The 20,011-nt window shown below is 42.0% G+C and overlaps 1 protein-coding gene and 1 pseudogene across 1 annotated transcript in view; one reads left to right on the forward strand and one right to left on the reverse strand.

Moving 5' to 3' along the window:
- Nucleotides 1-658: 658 nt before the first annotated feature.
- KIF13A (kinesin family member 13A) overlaps nt 659-20,011 on the reverse strand; it is a 213,938-nt gene continuing 194,585 nt past the window's right edge. Inside the window, 13 exon segments of the mRNA XM_060111361.1 lie at nt 659-1,092; nt 1,094-1,891; nt 8,167-8,271; nt 8,786-8,937; nt 10,648-10,753; nt 11,853-11,900; nt 13,697-13,770; nt 14,723-14,879; nt 15,268-15,360; nt 16,082-16,258; nt 16,758-16,882; nt 18,724-18,779; nt 19,581-19,707. Coding sequence (XP_059967344.1) covers nt 973-1,092; nt 1,094-1,891; nt 8,167-8,271; nt 8,786-8,937; nt 10,648-10,753; nt 11,853-11,900; nt 13,697-13,770; nt 14,723-14,879; nt 15,268-15,360; nt 16,082-16,258; nt 16,758-16,882; nt 18,724-18,779; nt 19,581-19,707 — 2,138 coding nt within the window. The 3' untranslated portion in view covers nt 659-972.
- On the forward strand, nt 17,488-17,629 carry LOC132498072 (U2 spliceosomal RNA; annotated as a pseudogene).

Consider the following 20,011-nt stretch of genomic DNA (forward strand, 5'->3'; position numbering starts at 1 on the left):
TGAGATTTTAAGGGCTAGTATGGAAGACTTGGGGGAAGAAGCCAGCAAACTGGGGTGATAACTTCCTCAGCAAAACAGGGAGGGAGACGCAAGAGGGAAGAGATATGGGAACACATGTATATGTATAACTGATTCACTTTGTTATAAAGCAGAAACTAACACACCATTGTAAAGCAATTATACTCCAATAAGATGTTAAAAAAAAAAAAAAAAAAAAAAACAACCCCAGAGAGACAGACGGGCACGCTGATTATCTGCTCTTTCACTGAGCTGCTTTCTAATTCTGTCAGCTCTTTGTTTTGCTAAGACTGGCACTCCCATACCCCTTACACAGCTATGGCTGGGGTGTGGGATCAAAACAGTGACCCTGAATGGGAAGAGATGGTGGTACTCTTAATTATATAATTCACTATTTTCCTTAGGAATATTAGCAAAAACCCATTTTGTTCCAATACGAAAATTAAACACTGTAATAAACCAACCTGGGTAACTTCCAAAGCCCACACTTAAATTGCTCAGGGAATTCACCTATGCTTCCCCAAAGCATTTTTTATCCTACGGGCACCAAATGGATGTATTTTATCAAATCCGCAATGCATCTCTCCCCCCCCACCACCCCATGCTTTTTAACATCTCTGAAACTGCTGATATGATATAGTTTAATTGGAAGTATTTGCTTTAATGATACATAAAATAATAGCGTATCTAAAAATCAAAGAAATCACAGATGTGATGAAATATGGTAGATGCTACCAGGATACCTTGGGAGAGCCCGTAATTAAACATCTCGGGGAGTGAACACGAGATTGACTGATCCTTATCGAGGTGAACACTTAATTCAACATGAACCCATATGCTGGTCCTACATATGTCATAACCCCACTCGGAAACTATGAAAGCAGACTTGCTCCGCCATAGCCAGCCAGCTGGGCAGCATGTGAACTTGGTCGCCAAGTGGGCCCATTGTCCCTGTCAGAAAACATCTGAATGAAGCTCTCCTACTAAGTCACTGTGATGAAAGGCCTCTGGCAGTTGGGGCACCATTAGGTGCCCTCGTTGACAGCACAGGACCCGAAAGACTGCCCCTGGGATTTATCACCTGGTCACTCTCTGCCGAGGGACACAGCTGGCCAGGGTCCTGTGGCCCATCGGAGACACTCTTACTGTCCACTGTATTTGGTAGGTTCCTCCTACTCGAAAGTTCTCCAGCAGAAGGATCTGTCAAACCATCAAAATCTTTCCCATCTGACACACCCATAAACTCTGTGAAAGAATGGTCCTCGAGGATGTTTGTGGTGTGTTCTATGGTCACCTCCCTGGGGCAGAATTCCCTGGCCGGCTGGCCATTTTTGCTGGAGCAGGCATCTTGTTCTGAACATGAGCTGGTCCTACAGCAGGTTTTGGAGTTTTTCTCAGGGATGCTTTGGGATGACGGGCTCCCTTTGGCTAAGGCACTGTTTTCCTTGAGTGGCACCATAGTTATCTTATCCTTTACCAAGCCTCTTTCTAGTTCTGTCAACTCTTTGTTTGAGGATGGTCTGAAGTCATGCACAAGTGATGCTCCGGGATGCTCACTGGAGTCTGCATCCTTTGTCTGAAGGGCCAGCTGATCTGAGCTGTCACTAGAAGGGACCACCATGTCAGACAGGGTGGCATTGGAGGCACTGTGGGAAAAGTAGCCACTGGTGATGCTGCTGGTAGTGGGACTGCAGGACACTTCTTTCTCCAGGACCTTTGAGTTCGTCAAATCAACTTTAGAAGAAAACCACTCTCTGTTCTCCAAGCTGGCATTGTAAACGCTGAAGTCGGCAAACTCCACAGGTACGTAAGGCTGTGAACTTATCAGCTTCCGGTTAAGAGCTTCTAGATCGTTTTCCTCCTCTTCAGAGTCCTACAGAAATGAAGCAAACGTCAGCCACGAGCTCCTTATAGCAACTGCATTGTTGAGACAGGTTGTAAACACTTTACTGTTAAAGGCATTCACCTTCACATGTTTATAGTGTTTTTTGTTTTTGTTTTCTGAGTTTGGTTAAATCTTGTCACCTGTCGTGGACAAAGGTACATTATCCTCAGAGGTCTGGGACCATGAACCCATTACCATCCAAGATGAAAAGATTTATTTCTTCTGTGCTCACTCACTAATAATTAGAAACCTTTCCTCCCCTGGTTTAAAGGAAAGGATGGAAGGAAGTGCAGTAGACTTTTAATTAGTGCCTCATGATTAGTTTTCAGTTGGAGATGTTCTCTTTTCTAATTAAATGAGTAGAGGGACAGCCAGAGGCAGAGAAGAGCTGCTGTTTCATATGTTCTTACAATCCTCACCTTGGGGAGCAAAGTGCAGATAAATACGATGATTTGCAAAACATGTCAGAGCTATTTTATGGGGAGGAAGGGCCGTAAATAAAGACACCCCAACAGCGAAAGGGAAAAGAACACGATTTCAACATCCATTCTCAGTATTACACTAAATACTGTAAGTCTGTAAAATACTGAATTAATCTGACAATTTTTTTGAGAAGCATGGAAGAGGATTTGACTAGAAAGTGAGGAAGATAGTGAGAGTTAAATGAAAATCTCTTTTGTCAAATAGCTTTAGGATTCTGTTTATAAAGATTGGTAAATATGCAAGAGTGGCTGTTATCATCTTCCAATCTCTCTCCCTGAGTGAATGATTCTTTTAAATTTGGTGGAAAACAATATAAAACACATGGGCATTTTATTTTCAAATAAAAGTAAATGATATTACTATCTAGTCATTTCTAATTAACCTCATATACATCTGATAACATTGCAACTATTCCTTTTCTCTTTTAAACGTGACTTTCATTCAACAATATTCATCAAGCATCCTCTACATGCCAGTCATTGTCCTAAGAACTGGGAATACCAATGCTGAGCAAAGACAGGCATGGTCCCTACCCTTGGGGAGTTATGACTGTGGTCCTTGCTCGAAGGATAACCCTGGACACTGCTGGGTGGATGAAATTTCCATCAGTATAACAACAGAGTAACTGTAAAGACCTGGAACCAAAACATTAACGTTACTCATTTCGAGAGAGAGAAAAAGAGAGAGAAGAGGTGAGGAAGAGAGAAGGATGGGGAGGGTGAGGAAAAGCACGCTCCACGGATAGAGCAGATGGAAGTTTACAAATGAACATAAATTTCATCTGCTGAATTTTATAGCAATAATTTTCTTTTCTATCTCATAAGATGCTAAATACCTAAAAAATAGCTTAACACTCTTTTTAGATTTTAAAATAGCTTGAATATAAATTATTTAAAAGCATCAGTAGTCTTAATTCCTTGTCTGTTAATCAAAGGTGACTATCAAATATCAGTGATAAAATTCCAGAAGTCAGCAAAACAAAATTTTTGGCAACACTAACCTCTCGGTCTTATCTTTAGCTGTGTTCTAATTAAACAGCACTGTTAAAAAGGGGGTGGGGTAGAGAGATCTCTCCCTAATGTTGGGAGGAAACGTTTAGTAAAGGAGCAAAAATTGGACAGAACTGCCGGAACCAGTCACCTGCGCTACATTTTCTAGATTCTTTACCTGACTTGTTTAGACTCAAAATTGGATTTCAGGTGTTTGTTTCTCTTATATTTCCTTCTAATTGAAGCTGGCAAAGAAACATAATCCCCAAGCCCAAGAGTCTCTGATGCAATTAATTATGAAAAAGTTAGCTGTTGCAAGGAAAACCAAATTTGAAGATGAGAATTTATAATTCGGGGCCTCTTTTTATGCCTGAAGTTATTTCTTCCTAACACTGAGGAAAGGTCTGTCATCCTAAAATACAACTTTGCTGAGTGAAATGTTCAAGCATGAGTTTAATGTGTAGAAATAGGTATACACTTATGAAAATCACAAAGATAAACAATTATTCCTAAAGGATTAGAATGACCTTAGTAAAACTGAAGAGTCTACAAAAATAAATAGGGATCAGTACCTAGTTATGCACTTGGGGTGGGGTTAGGGTTAGGGGAGTGACCTAAAGAGAAAGGCTAAAGGAGTGGAGACAACTAGTTCCAGAAGAAAGAAAACTGAGTAGAGATGAATCATTTTCTAACATGTAAACGGAGATGGAAAGTTTATGAAGTTATGCCTTCCAAGGAGAAAAGAAGACTTAATTGGCTTAAATTGTATTTTAAGGGAATTTGGTTAGATTTTTTTGGGGGGATGGGGGGAGATAGTATCTCTTGGTTCTGTACATTTTATTTATTATTTAAAAATTTTTTTTTCTTTTAAAAAAATTTATTTATTTATTTATTTATTTATTTTTGGCTGTGTTGGGTCTTCATTGCTGCACATGGCGAGTGGGAGCTACTCTTTGTTGCAGTGTGTGGTTTTCTCATTGCGGTGGCTTCTCTTGTTGCGGAGCACGGGCTCTAGGCACGCGGGCTTCAGTAGTTGTGGCTCGCAGGCTCTAGAGCACAGGCTCAGTAGTTGTGGCACACGGGCTTAGTTGCTCCATGGCACGTGGGATCTTCCTGGACCAGGACTTGAATCCGTGTCCCCTGCACTGGCAGGTGGATTCTCAACCACTGCGCCACCAGGGAAGCCCCATTTTATTTATTTTTTAATTGAAGTGTAGTTGATTTACAACGTTGTGTTAGTTTCTGTTGTACAGCAAAGTGATTCAGTTATATAGTATATACTCTTTTTCAGATTCTTTTCCATTATAGGTTATCCCAAGGTATTGAATATAGTTCCCTGTGCTATACAGTAGGACCTTGCTGTTTATCTATTTTATATATTAGATAAACAGTTTATACCAGAAACATTATTTATCATTTTACTTTAAAGGATACTAAACTAAGAACCTTCCTACTGTGTCTTAAGGACAAAAAGAATGAAAACTCTTCCTAAAAGTGGGACATGGAGTCAAGTTCTCAAGCTTCTCTACAGCTACAATATTCATGATTTGATTTTTGAGATTTAGTTTATGTGGCTGATATTTACCTATAGACAAAACACCTTGATTTTAAGAAGGAATCAAAACCCACATTAAAACAGTGACCTTCTGGACTTCCCTGGTGGCGCAGTGGTTAACAGTCCTCCCGTCAATGCAGGGGACACGGGTTCAAGCCCTGGTCCGGGAAGATCCCACATGCTACGGAGCAACTAAGCCCGTGAGCCACAACTGCTGAGCCTGTGCTCTAGAGCCCGCGAGCCACAACTACTGAGCCCGCATGCCACAACTACTGAAGCCCGCGCGCCTAGAGCCCGTGTTCTGCAACAAGAAAAGCCACCGCGATGAGAAGCCCGCGCTCCGCAACGAAGAGTAGCCCCCGCTCGCCACAACTAGAGAAAGCCCGTGCACAGCAATGCAGACCCAACGCAGCCAAAAATAAAATAAATAAATTTAAAAAAAATTAAAAAGAACAAAAAAACAGTGACTTTCTGTGTGACTTTCACCTGATTAAAGTCATTTTCACTTCCACTCTAATCAGTTGTCCCTCAGAGAGATGGTCTGTTTTCAGAAAGACTCCATCAGCCAAGGGTCTCCAGTACTTCTGTCCGTGGTACTAAGGGGAGGGCAGTCCCTTTCTAGAAACAGCAGCAGCAGGTGATGAAACTGCACTATCTTTGGGAGCCTCTGGAGTCAGCCCAATTCTGCCGAGGGACGGGGTTTTTGTTCTGATGCTCTCGTTAAGTGTGAGACCTTGGGCAAATCACTCAACAAGTCTCGTGTTTCCTCTTCTGTAAAACGAGAGACAAAAACCATATGCTGTCTATGCAAGACCCAAGAGAGGGAGAACTGACCTTCTTTCTGCTCTTCTGTCTGCATCATGACTTAAAAAATTTAAGAGAGACTCCAAAGGCACACTGTTGCTTTTATCTTAGTCACAGAAGACACAAAGTACATTTGTCTATCTTCCCAAATTGATGAGACAACAAAGGAAAAAAAAAAAAAAAAAGACTCTTTTCAGACATCTGCCCCAGAGCTACATGAGAATAAATATGTGTAGTTTTAAGCCAAAAAAAAAAAAAAATTAAGCACAGCTATATTTACTATAGTTTATGTGAAACGACAGGTTTCTTTGGTAACTAGATGGGCTGAAAAGTAAAAGGAACAATGTCCCAATATCGCTTCTCAAAAATGATTGCAAACTCCTTTGATCAGACTGAACCACTGATTCGCCCTCTAATTTTCCAAGAGTGGAAAAGGAAAGAAAGTGAATAGGGAACACAGGAATAAAGCAGTTTATATCCATTTGTAAGAAGAGAAATAAAATGAAATCTTCCAAAAGAGAGACTAGAACCTCAGATCAAGCAAGTAATATTCTTATAATCTACCAAAACATCCTGGAAAAGCTGCTATCTGCAATAAATCAAACAGTTCAATAGTTTCAGAGATGAAGAGTGTGCAGTGAGCTAGATTTCTAAGGAGAGTAGAGGCAGGTCTCTCAAGTAAGGTCGCAGCAAGAAAAATGGTTCCATCAAACCCTGCTTAGTGGGTTTCATGGTGCGTCTGATCACACAGAATCTAACTGCTGCTCAAAACTTCCTGGGTTTTTCCAAGAGAATCTGGTTCCATTCTACCCTCTGCTAGCTAAAAGTCCTGAGATGGGTTTTATTTTAAAGTAATAAAAGGAAAGTAAAGAAAATAACTATAATGCAAATTATGAACAGGGAAACCAGCTGCTGGGCAGCCCCAGAAGGGCCATCCAGCAGTCCCTTGATGGTGTGCTCTACCAAAATGTACTGTTAAAATAGGTTAAAATTTAGTGCCCGTGCAGCATGGTGATGGGTACCACGTCAATCAACAGACAGAACCAACCAGCCAGAGAATGGAAGGGGTAATAAATTAGCCACCTGGCCTTTTTAGCCCATGCTGAAGCCTTTATTAATTAAGCAGGGGGAGGTCACGTATGTGACTGAAGAGCTAAGACTGGGAGCGATGAGGGGCAGCTGTTGGCGTGCAGGCTCTTCTCCAGCAGGGACTGGGGGGGAGGGGAACTTTGGGATAGAAGGACAGGGAGGACACAGAGACAGTGGTGGGGGGGAGAGGGACAGAGGGGAGGGGAAAATGATGCCTTTCTTTCTTTCCTCAATGGACAGGAAGAGTGAGAAGGTCATTTCTTAAGATCCCCTAGTGCTCCAAGCATGCAGGAGCCTGGCCTGCTACATGTCCGGGTCAAGTTCTAGTCAGCTTCACACAGTGTGCGTTTGCAGCATATTCTAGAACCTAGAGGTTAAAAGACCTCATGCTGATGACCCTTCGGAATGAGTCTGACATGGTGCCGCTGGGAAAGGAAAGGGCCCACACTCTGCCCACAGAGCAGACTGCATGCAGGTGTGAACATCAAGCAGCCCGCTCCAGCTCCAAGCTGCATCCAAAGGCTAGGAAACCACAGGAGAGTGAAAGCTGAGACACAGAATGAGAGAATTCTTTCCAGGCACGAGAATATACACTTGCATTTTTAAACTGAGATATCGCTTATGATCCCAAGTGCCTGGTACATAGTGTTTTAAAAACGATTTCTCCAATTTGAAATGTGAAAACCAAGTGCTAGGGAATGAGGTGTTTCAGGTAGAGTTTCAACCTACCAGTGGTAAAATACAGGTAAGTCCTCCTGAAAGCAGGACTGACACCGAGGGAGTTGGAATCTATTTTGCCAGCAAATTAAAAGAGGCTACCTGAGAGGTACAGATGATGAGGATGGGCAGTGATAGATGGTGGAGAGGCTACAAACTACAGGATAATCTTGACAATAGCATCAGGCAACACACAAAGAGCTCTCAAACACCCACAGCTAAATGAAAGAATACTTACGCCAAGTAAGTGCAATTCCTCTAGGTAGATTAACTTCAGAATCTGGGCAATATGCACAGGCTCATTAGAAAGATTCAATATTAGTTAAAGTGATCTCTGTGTTATGCTTTTTAAAGATGAGAATCATTAAAAGTGGCTTTTTCCTTTTTCTAAGCAAATTTATACTAAGCAAAATAATAATAAGTAAATAAATAGAAGGAACACTTAGAAAAATCACAGGTCACGGCCACATCCATGCAAAATTTCATTACCGAAGATCACGTTTTTAAAAAAAAAAGCCAAGGCTCAATACAGATCTTAATTTCTTCTTAAGTATTTGGATGACTGTCTGTGAAAGGGCCTTACACCCACCACCAGGCAATATGACAGAAATGGTTGCAGGACTTACAATCTTCTTCCCACGTTTGCTATTGTGTTCTACAGGCATGCTGCTGCCATTGCTTCCCGAGGGCACAATGCAGCCAGGGTTATGTGCCTGAGGTGGAGACATGCTCTGCAAAGGTTAAGACACACAGATGCATCACACACAGAAGACAACGACGGCCGACATACGCGTTAAGTACGTGCACGTTAGAAAAGCAATGCAAACACTTGTATTACATGTGAGCAGTGCAGCCAACAACTGTGCAGGCTTGAGTTAAACTACTGATGAAATCTGACAAGACTACACAAATACTATGGCAAATAGCATAACCAAATTTATCAAATAAAAAAATGCCTTTCATATTTTCAAAACACCTAGGGGACATCTCTTTCTCACTTGAAATAAATACTCTGAAAAAAGCCATAAACACAAAGAAAACAACAGCAATAACAACAAACAAAACACTCTACCCATGACCCTGTGTGCTTGAGAAAGAGATGTTTACTCCAGAACAGGAACCATGGAGTGATAACCCATACATGTCAACATGTGGCATCTGACTTTGTTAATGCACAGTGTTCCTTCTCCACAGGCATAACACGTCCATTCTGTTGTACATGGTACAGACAAGTCAAGCATTTACCTCCTGGCTTAGAAGAGGCCTTGCTTCAAGCGCCATCCTTTTCTTATGCTCTTCTTTTACAGGCATTAGGGGTTTGAAAAACTTTGGCGGCTGAGGTGAGAATGCTTTAAAAGGGCTGACTGTTAAGGCATGAGGATTCTCTGACGTACAACCTGGGGAAGACAAAAGGCATGGGTTTACGGGCACAGAGCACTTTAACCAACACACAGGAAGCAAGGCAGTGACCAAGCCAGAGGAATATCTGGCGTAACAAAGAGATCAGTATGTGAATACAGTTGACCCTTGAACATCTCAGGTTTGAACTGCGGGGGTCCACTTATATGCTGTTCATGCTATGCTTTCTGAATAAAATGCTCTCTCTGCTTTTCCTTTTTTTCAATAAATATACAGTCGGCACTCCACAGTCTCGGGTTGTTTTGGTATACGCAGGGGCTCCTGGAACCAGTCCCCCGTGGATACTCAGAGATGACTGTATTTGGCTGAGCATTAAAACGGAGGTAGGCAAAAATGCAGATATATCTACAAAGTTACAAAGAGTCATCAAAGGGCTGGACAGCAGCAAAGAAATCAGAAACCAAATTTTCTACCTTCAAGATCCAGCTTAAGCATCACTTAACAGACCAATTTCAACTCACGCTGATTTTCTTTTGGTTTTAAACTTTACTTATTTATTTATCTATCTATCTATCTATCTATCTATCTATTTATTTATTTATTTTATGGCTGTGTTGGGTCTTTGTTGCTGCCCGTGGGCTTTCTCTAGTTGCGGCAAGCGGGGGCTTCTCTTGTTGCAGAGCACGGGCTCTAGGCGTGTGGGCTTCAGTAGCTGTGGCACGCGGGCTCAGTAGTTGTGGCTCATGGGCTTAGCTGCTCTGCAGCATGTGGGATCTTCCCGGACCTGGGCTCGAACCCATGTCCCCTGCACTGGCAGGCAGATTCCCAACCACTGTGCCACCAGGGAAGCCCCCATGCTGATTTTCTATCTCTCTGAATTCTCAGAGCCCTTATAATCTATACATGCATTTTGGCATTTTATCATTTCCTAACTTATTATTTTCTATGTACATGTCCACAGTTGGATTTTAAGATCTCGGCATCTGTCAGTGCATATAGCAAGGACAGGCTCAATACATATTCAGTGAGTGAGCACTGTGTAAGTCTTCTTGCAAGTCACTTTCCCCTCAAGCCACCCTGCTCCATATGACTAAAGAAAGACGATTCTTCTTTCTTGCTTTTACTCATTTCTTACCTTTTTGGTCTTCTCTTTCTCCTTCTATATTTTCTCAATTCACTGGTACAATGGCACACAGTAGGTAAAATATAAGGGATAAGTAAGGTAACAGAGCTGATTTACATATCCTAAGAATGCTGCTTCCTTCAGGGCATTGGGAGATTATATATTATATTTAGGTAATAATGTTGTCATCAATCAAATTCATTTCTGGTATCAGCTTTGAAATTTCCTTAGGGACCAGAGACATGTTCTCCTAAAATATACTTTGATTCCAGCACAAAAACATGACAGAGGTGGATATTCTTTTGGTAAAGAATGAAATCTAACCATAATGTAATAAGATATGTGTGTCTCAAAATTGACTTCAAAATCAGGAAATGATACATGAAATGTGATTTGAAAATTACAAGTGTTGCACAAAAAGCCTATTATTAATTGGATGATATAATGGATACAAAGAAAAAAAAGTGAACAGGATATGTTCTATTCAAGAAGACAGTTTTGGATCATCTAGCAAACTAGAATTTCAGCTTCCTACCATATTATATGTCATCTATAAAAAAATTTCCCTCCATGCCTTTCCTAAGAAATTATAAAGAAATAACACAGAAAAAAATCTCACCACTACCTTCTTTACTCCTTCGAGGTGAATCCCTGGGCAAAGTTCCATAACACGATACATCCTGGTAACTGGGGCTGTAGTCAGACATGTCTAACTGGTTCTCTGGCCAACCCTACAAGGTAGAAACATGGGTTAACCATAATTAAGTCCTTCTAAAATGAGAAATGGGGGCTTTCCTGGTGGTCTAGTGGTTAAGACTCTGCACTCCCAATGCAGGGGACACAGGTTCGACACCTGGTCAGGGAAGTAAGATCCCACATGCCACGCAGTGTGCCAAAGAGAGAGAGAGAGAGAGAGAGAGAGAGAGAGAGAGAGAGAGAGAGAGAGAGAGAGAAATGAAGCCTCATTTGAGGGTTTTTTTCTATTTTTTAATGGCAGTATGTGCTCTTCATTTATTTTTATTATTAAATAGATCTAACATGTAGAAAAGTACTGAACAATATGACAAGTGCTATCATACCCAAGGTATACCTGGAGTGAATAAATAATTTAAAGACCAAACAACAACACTTTTGAGAGTGAAACAGTTCCACTGATATTTTTCCTGGGTAGGAGGCATAAGCTTGAACTTCCCCAGGCAAACGTGGTGGTACGATTACTCTACATATACTTGACATTTAAAAGTTCCAAGCTGGCATAAGATATTGGTATAGTAAAGGGAGAAACCTCCTCCTTTATATCATATAAACTTAGTTAATCCTACTTCAACTTCTCAGGAGATGTCTATCTCCAAGGACTAGATTTTAAACTTCTTGAAGACATAATCTGTGTTTATACTTTTTGAATCATCTACTGTCCCTAGAATAGTAATTTACATACAATATATGTTAAAGAAATATTTGAATATGATAATGCTGTAAAATGTCCTTAATTTCAAGTTCCTAATTTTCTGCATTTGAAATAATTTTGATTTTGCTATGGTGGATGTAATACCTTCTTAAGTCATTTAGAGTTAGACTCATAAACACAGATATTTATTCAATTATGTGTCGTATGATCCTGATATGGCAGGTGTCATGCTAAGTAACAATGTAACACTCAGAGTGCATAGCAATTTCACATCAAGTATTTGAACTTGGAAATGGACATGTAGAGACAATGATCTGCATCAGGTTAAGGTGGGAAGTCCAGAGATTTTAAAAACACCAATATATCCTAACTTTCCAGACTTAGATTCTACTAATAACCTGGCCATGCCCATGGGTACACACCTTATCATCATCGTCAAAGCCAGAAAGGTCTGGTCGACTAGAAGAGACCTGTAAGGGATGAATGGTTTTATCAATGTGGTTTATATATTTAACATAACTAACTAAATAAAATATCACACATATAGTTGAAGGCTGTATGACCTTCTCCTTCCCTCTTTCTTTCTTCTAATATTTATTATTTCCTTATTTATTTGATTTTATTATAATTCTTCTCTAATATTTATCATTACCCTCTTTAAAAATATTCTGATTTTCTTTTTCTAACTTAAAATATTTTTATCCATAAATATTTCTTTATGAATCTCTAAAAGATAAGAAATTCCTACTCCTTTTTTCCTACTCCCTTTTTAAAACCATAATACCATTATCACATCTTAAAAAAATTAAGTGATTCCTAAATAGCATCAGATATCCCATTAGTAGTCAAATGTCTATAAACATTATCACAGCTAATTTTTAATCAGGATCAAGATAGTTAATTTACTGCAACTGGATGATATATCTTATAAGTCTTTTTTAATTTATGAGCTTTCCCTTTTCTCTAGATCATTTTTTTCCTGTAACGTTTCCCACGGTCTGGATTTTGTTAAATGAATCCCTGTGGTATCATTTAACATTTTCCTCTGTCCCCTGTAAACATTAGTAGTTAGATCTACAGTCTTGACCATACTTAGGTTCAATGTTTTTTGGGGGGGTAGAATACTTCATAGGTGGTCTTTCCTTACTTTTAAAGATATATGTTTTCCTCATTATTTTTAATATAATTAATATTTTAATAACATTTATAATATAAGATCTATAAATTTCCTAACAATAGCTCTAGCTCTTTCATTTTCTCTACCATCTAGTATTCTGCAGTATAAATGGAATAATAGGAAACTCAGGGCTAAGGATTTCCCTCTAAGTACCACTTTAGCTGCATCTCTCAACTACTGATATACATACCATTTTTTATTATCATTCAGTTCTAAATACATCCTAATTTCCATTATGATCTCTTCTTTGACACCTAAATTAATTAGAAGACTTTTTTCAATTTACAACTATATGAGTCTCCTATTATCAAGTTTAAGAACTGAACTGTGGTCAGAAGAAGTCATCTGCATGCAAGTGATTACAGGGATTTGCTTTTCAGACCACTGTAAGACAGCTTTCATAAACGTTTACTGTGTTTTTCATCATTATCTGACAGTCCTTGAGAATGGGAAGGCAAATATCAGTTTTCCTCGAGAGGATCTGACTTTCTCTCTGCTGCTCCTGGAAAGAGGCTACTGTGCAGTGCTCGCGTACTGCTCTGTCCTTTCTTCCCACGACAACGCTCCCCTCCACTGGACGTAGTTTCTGTCAACTGGATTTCCTCGATGGAATGGTTGAGGAAGGTAATCAAAATAAAGACCAGGCACTATGGAAGAGTCTCTACGGAGGAGTCTGGTGCCCTGTCACTCTGATGGGAAGCACGGTAAGATCCATCGGGGCAGCTGGAACGGGGAACGTAAACAGACTCAAGAGCAGCACTCAGCAGCTCTAGCAGCAGGATTTCTACCTGACTCGACCATCCTTAAGCCAACTACATTCTATTTACATCTCAAAAAAGTTCTTTCAAGGACATAACTTTATGGAGAGAAATTTCTAAGATTCCACTAAAAGCTCAGGCACGTTACATGTAACGGCTCTCTGGTAAGCTTCGCTAGAAAAGAGGAGCAGGCCTGGCACCTTGGGATGCCCACACTGGTGCCGAATGTTCTATCCCCACCTGTAAACCCCGACCGGAGGTCCCCTGACTTGCTGCACCCCAAACCCTGAGATGCGTCATGCGGGCGGCAGCCCCTCGCGGGTGAGCTCACATTATGAACATTTGGTGTGCTGAGGCTTCGCCGCAGGTGCCGAGCTTTGGTGGAAAGCGCTTCTTTGACCGTGACTGCCTGCAAATTTGAAAAGGACATTTATTTTTCTTCCTCTGATGACAGAAGTAATATACGTTTATTGTGGAGGATTTAGAAAGTATAGAAATAAAGATCATTTCAATCCTACACTCCCTCTCTCCCCATATTTACAAAACTGTAACTGTATTGTATCCATTTTTTCTTTTTTTGCTTAATTTATCAAAAACATTCCTCATAAATAAAACCAGGAAAACCGCAGAACTAAAGACATTTATGTTGTAGATTTTTATACATGTGGGCAGAGAAAACACGGATGAAATACCACTAACTATATATCTCACTTGGGAAATTACAATCAACTTTTATGCTGCTTGTGTTTCACTCGTGCAGCAGTTTAGGTGGGACTGAAGGAAGATTCTTCGGACAAATGCCAATCTTAGTCCTCTTGTTGTTCAAAGCACACTTTCCATAACGTCGGCCACTGCCTCGATTGAATGACATCTCCTGTGCAGTTCCACTACCTAGTCACCTGAATATCCTGCTTTTGCCACAGAAGTTAATCTGGGTCCAGAAATTAGGGAGAGAATATGTGGTTAAGCACGTGGGCTTCGGAGTCAAGCTTTCTGGGTTTACGTCCAACTTTGTGCCCCTTCTTAGCTGGGTCACCTTGGGCAGGTTGGCTCACTTCTGTCAGCCTCAGTTTTCTCATTTACAAATGGGAATTAGGACAGTATTTACCTTGCAGGGTTATCTTGAAGATTAAGTGAAATAATGTATCAATATTACTGAGGCGGTGTTCAATAAAAGGTAGTCATTTGAATTTGTGTTACTATTTTGTCAAAGTAACTGTTTTGTCTAATGAGAGAGCTACTCAAGTCTTTCTTCTCTAACAGATTGAGAGAGAAGGTGTTTGGGAAATACATTCATCTTTGTCCATTTGGGGTGAAGGCTGGTGATCTCACCCTCTGGTCCAGATGCTGCAGTTACTTGCCTGCCGGAGCCGTTCCAGGCTCAGGATGTTCTCCACCTGCAGCACGCCTCGCGTGTACTTCTCCATGTACGTCTCCCCGTCGGCCGTGCCTTCGTTCTCACTCCTCGCTGCCAGGAGAGCTAGAGTCTCCCGGTCCTCAATCTCTTCTGTCGCCTAACGAGACGAGAAGGCCATTAGAATACTTTTACCTGAACAACATTTTTCTCAAAACTGTGGTGAGACAATGATTTGAAAGTTTTGAGATTTAACGCATTCTCCAATACTCACATTTTGATATTTTTATTTTTATTTTTTTATTTTTTTTTCTTTTTGTGGTATGCAGGCCTCTCACTGCTGTGGCCTCTCCCGTTGCGGAGCACAGGCTCCGGATGCGCAGGCCCAGCGGCCATGGCTCACGGGCCCAGCCGCTCCATGGCATGTGGGATCTTCCCAGACCGGGGCACGAACCCGTGTCCCCTGCATCGGCAGGCGGACTCTCAACCACTGCGCCACCAGGGAGGTCCCACATTTTGATATTTTTAAAAAGTAATACATACTTTACCTTTGGTATGTTGGATACTATTTCATAGGTTACACCACAGGAATAAAATATATGCTTCAGTGATATTCTCCTCTTTAAACTCTGGGTGAAACTCTGGTAGAAAAGGAAAGCTGAATTAAGCGATGTGGAAAATATAAGTTATTTAGTATTTTACAAATTGTAAAAGCATCATCGATTACTATGTTTTTGATTTACACACAACACTTAGTAAAACAGAAAAAAACTGAATGGAAAAATCCTCATCTGCAATCCCGAAGGACAATAACACCCAGCTATTATTTAGGGATTTATTTAGACTGTTATTTAGACGGCAGAATCTGCAGCCCATCCAGGGTTTTTCTGTGGTTGCTCCTTTTTCCCCCTTGCCGTCTTTCTACTTGATCTTGTCAGGGTTTAATGAATCTATCCTGGCACAGTCAGAAGTCAACTCAGAGGATCAGTTTTGCTGATAGCACCTCTGAGATGAGATCTGGGGAAGCATTAGGACAGTTTGGAGCCTGCCTTTGTCCTGGTTTTGTCACTAACCCTCTCGGACCAGGCGCTTAACCTTTTTCAAACAGTAAAATGTCATAACTCCACTGCTTCCTAAGATTATGGGCCTCAAATCGGTCAAGGTGGAAAAGTCCTTTGGTGGATGACATTTACCTCTGCTATCCTCATACCCTGTTATCTTGGATAAATGAGAATCAGATTATAACCTGGTAGCGATTTGCACAGCCACTGTATTAACACCCCAAAACACTACTTTGTGATAGAGAGAAGGAAAAAACTTTGTGCTCATGTATGAAACGGCACAATCAGGCCCCGTTACTACCTGTTTGTTGTAAATATTGGCTGCAATCCGTTTTCGTAATACCAGCTCCATAGCAGCCGGGTGGCTGAGCTGGACTGTGGTCTTCACTATCAGGTAAATCCGTTCATTTTGTGGGGTGACCCTATTCAAGTGAACGGAATCATGCACCGAGGAGTCCCAGGAGGCTGTGGCTGAAACCTAGGGATGGGGGAAGGATGGGGACATGGAAAACAAGACAACTCAGGTGTAGCAGTTTTACGTTATGCACTAGAAAGAAAATAAATGCAACTCTACATTGAATCATAGACGTTTTTCCTCGCCCTTTAAAAAATATATTTATTTATTTATTATTTATTTCGGCTGCGAGGGGTCTTAGTTGCAGCATGCGGGATCTTTAGTTGCGGCATGCGGGATCTTTAGCTGTGGCACACGGGTTTCTTAGTTGCGGCATGCATGCGGGATCTAGTTCCCCAACCAGGTATCGAACCCAGGTCCCCTGCATTGGGAGCACGGAGTCCTACCCATTGGACCACCAGGTAAGTCCCTTCTTGCCTTTTGGACAACACACACATTCTATTTTTTAAAGTTCCCAGTCCTCTTCCCCAAAGTCCAGACCACAGCAGTTTAATGGGCAGAGAGGCCCACAGGCATGTGCATTAATCTGAAACCCTTTAAGAGATTCTTAAAGGTCAGTTACCTCCTCATCACTGTGCTTTATGATGGGCAGGTAGAAAAACTGGCTGCCATGCTCCTTGGGGAGGATGGAGTTCACGCCCGATGCATGGGGGCCCACAAGCTGCTCATTGGCACTGAGGTCATCCGCTGACCAAGTCCAGGGCACAGAAGCAAAAGTGGGGGAAACAGATTTTTTAAGCAAGCATCCAAAATTTTTAAATATGCTTTTTACAGATGAAGTTTACATGTAATGCAATTTTATTTAGTTTTTCATTCCTGCAGTTGAAACAGCAACTCCACTAACTACAACAGCTTCTATCCTTTACAGAAACAACTCCAGGAGCCAAAAAGGTGCCTTTGTGACTCTCCTATAAATGGACTGAATACATTCTTTTTTTTTTTTTTTTGCGGTACGCAGGCCTCTCACTGTTGTGGCCTCTCCCGTTGCAGAGAACAGGCTCCGGACGCGCAGGCTCAGCGGCCATGGCTCACGGGCCCAGCCACTCCGCGGCGTGTGGGATCTTCCCGGACCGGGGCACGTGGGTCCCCTGCATCGGCAGGCGGACTCTCAACCACTGCGCCACTAGGGAAGCCCCTGAATATATTCTATATGTAGCCCTGGGAGCAAATATTTTTCACTACATAAACACACCTTAGAATTTTGCTGCTTTCTGTCAATTCCTCCTATAACGTAGTGTTAAGTTTGTGGTCCTACTTACATAACTTACACTAAATTAGAGATCTGAGTGGTTATCGCTTCTCGGCCTTTTGGCTAAGATCAAGTGTAGAGATTTGGGTGGTTAAATTATCAATTTAGAAACAAAGTTCTGAGCACTTGGGAGAAATGTGAAGACCATCTTTTTCCAATGTCCTACCCAGTGTAGGATTCACCCTTCACAAATCTCTGTATATAGTCATCCAGTCTTTGTTTGTATAATGGGGAACCTCCAATAATGGGGAACTCACCACTTCATGAGGCAACGGTCTATTTCTAGGCTTTAAAAAAAAACTGTTCATATGAAGAGCCAAAGCCAACCTCCTGTGTCTTCCATTCATCCATTACTTGTCTTCCCTCCAGAAGACAGGTTTTCAGGCTGTGCTTTGAGGATCCCAAGGGCCCTGCAGAAAGGCCTGCCAGAGCCTGCCCATCCCCAAACTCAGCAACTCTGCTTTCGTATTCCACACATGGGGTTCCATTCACAAGTTCATACTGAAAATGGATTTTACTGCTAAAACACATTGAAAACCCTTGTTCTGTATTCGCCTAGGTTCAATCTAATTTCTACAGTAAAGGACAACCCTTCATGCAGGGTTACAGATGATCGTGTTTTAGAAACAAAACAAATGGGGGTCGGGTGGGGAGTAAAGGGCACCAGTCAGAAATGCAGATTCCTGGGCACCTGCAATGCATAAAGGTTCAGTTCTCTAAGGGTGATTACCTTCTCAGGTAATTTCCATGTCCGTTACTGTTTCAGAGCAATAACTGCTCTCATGCCTTTGTATGCAGTTCTCAATCTCTCAAGTGCTGTCTTTTTTTTTTTTTTTTTTTTTTTTTTTTTTTTTTTTTTGCGGTATGCGGGCCTCTCACTGTTGTGGCCTCCCCCGTTGCGGAGCACAGGCTCCGGACGCGCAGGCTCCGGACGCGCAGGCTCAGCGGCCATGGCTCACGGGCCCAGCCGCTCCGCGGCATATGGGATCCTCCCAGACCGGGGCACGAACCCGTATCCCCTGCATCGGCAGGCGGACTCTCAACCACTTGCGCCACCAGGGAGGCCCAAGTGCTGTCTTTTTAAGAATAAATTTCCACATCTGTCTTATAGTGATTCGACATGTCATGGCTTTATATATTTGGTTGGAGTAAAAATGTCACCTAAATATGGCATGTGCCTGATTAGGCAGGTGATTTAAGGGTCAAAATACTGCGGGTCTGATTAGATTACAAACCTAATTCAATGCGATAAGTCTTGGAACGTCAGGTTCAAACTTACCGTTCAAATCAAGGAAGAGAACAGGTATGTGGGTTTCCATTCCAGGTGGTGGGATCCTAAATTTAATAACAATATTTAATCATAACAAAATATGTGTTTTACATCTTGTTAAATAACCAAACGCGACAGAGGCATGAAAGCAGAAGAGAACCACTGTGGAGTCAGATACAGGTTCTACAAATGAGATATTTTCACAGATCTTGTCACCCTTCTTAACACAAATCATGGGAATTACGTGACTTATATAAAGAACTACAGTCATATGAATTACATGTAATTAATTGAAGCAGATTATTTGAAGCCTTTCTGAGAATAATTCTAGTGATGGGAAGAAGGAAAGTGGCTATGGTTAGAGGAGGAACAGGGGACAGGATCGATTTGCCTCCAGAGCCCAGGATCCCATGCTGTTTCTTCTGGGCATTAGGACTGACTGATCATTGTGGATGTAGTGCTTAAGTGCTGACTCTCTGTTGAGTCAAAATAAACAGGCAGGAGGGCAAATAAGAAGACTTATTTTCTGCCCTTTTCAAGTATGCTCTGGAAACACCCTTCTTTCGACCCAAGATATGAGAATGTCTGGAGATCAGGTAATCATGTCCAAGGTGCTCATGCCAAGGGCTGGAGGACTGTCTATCTGACTCCTGGCCGGTGATAAGTGCTCGCTGGCTTCCTGTGAGTGGAAGATGGTTGCAGTGGGCAAGAAGAAGGGGGAAGGGAGCCCTAGGGCTGGGTGGCCCTTCCCTGGACAGCTCACGGTACTTAACATTTTCTGTGACAATCCTGGCAGGTCACTCGCATGACCCGCCACAGACCACGGCACCATCGTCAGGCCTGCCCCGAAGGAAGGGTGGACTCACCAGTCGGCAGGCGCCCCGGGGATCCCACTGCCCGGCGCAGGCACCAGCACGGCATTCCTCTCTTCCGTCAGCCCCACCCACTGCTCCACCAGACGGGCTTCCCGTTCCACATCGTCCTCTGTCTTCTCTGCGGGACAATACGAGGGCATGAGCGCCAAGAGGGAGAAAGGACAGTTTCTAAATTTAAATCTATTTGCACTCAGTGGTACCCACAAGTGCCTTAAACATCCACGGTGTCCCAAATAGGGAACTGAGGCTTTGAAGTTTAAGACGGAGGACCCAGACGAGCTCAGAGAGGCTAGGACACTAGCCTAACAGATCACAAACCCAGGAAGAGTGGAAGGAGCGTTGGAACAGGGCTTAGAAGACGTGGGTTATTTTACTAGTTCTGTAATTTTGGAAGGTCGTTCAACAGATGAGTCTAAGTTTCC

The sequence above is a fragment of the Mesoplodon densirostris genome, chromosome 10 (genome assembly GCF_025265405.1).
Source record: "Mesoplodon densirostris isolate mMesDen1 chromosome 10, mMesDen1 primary haplotype, whole genome shotgun sequence".
In the NCBI taxonomy this organism is placed as follows: Eukaryota; Metazoa; Chordata; class Mammalia; order Artiodactyla; family Ziphiidae; genus Mesoplodon; species Mesoplodon densirostris.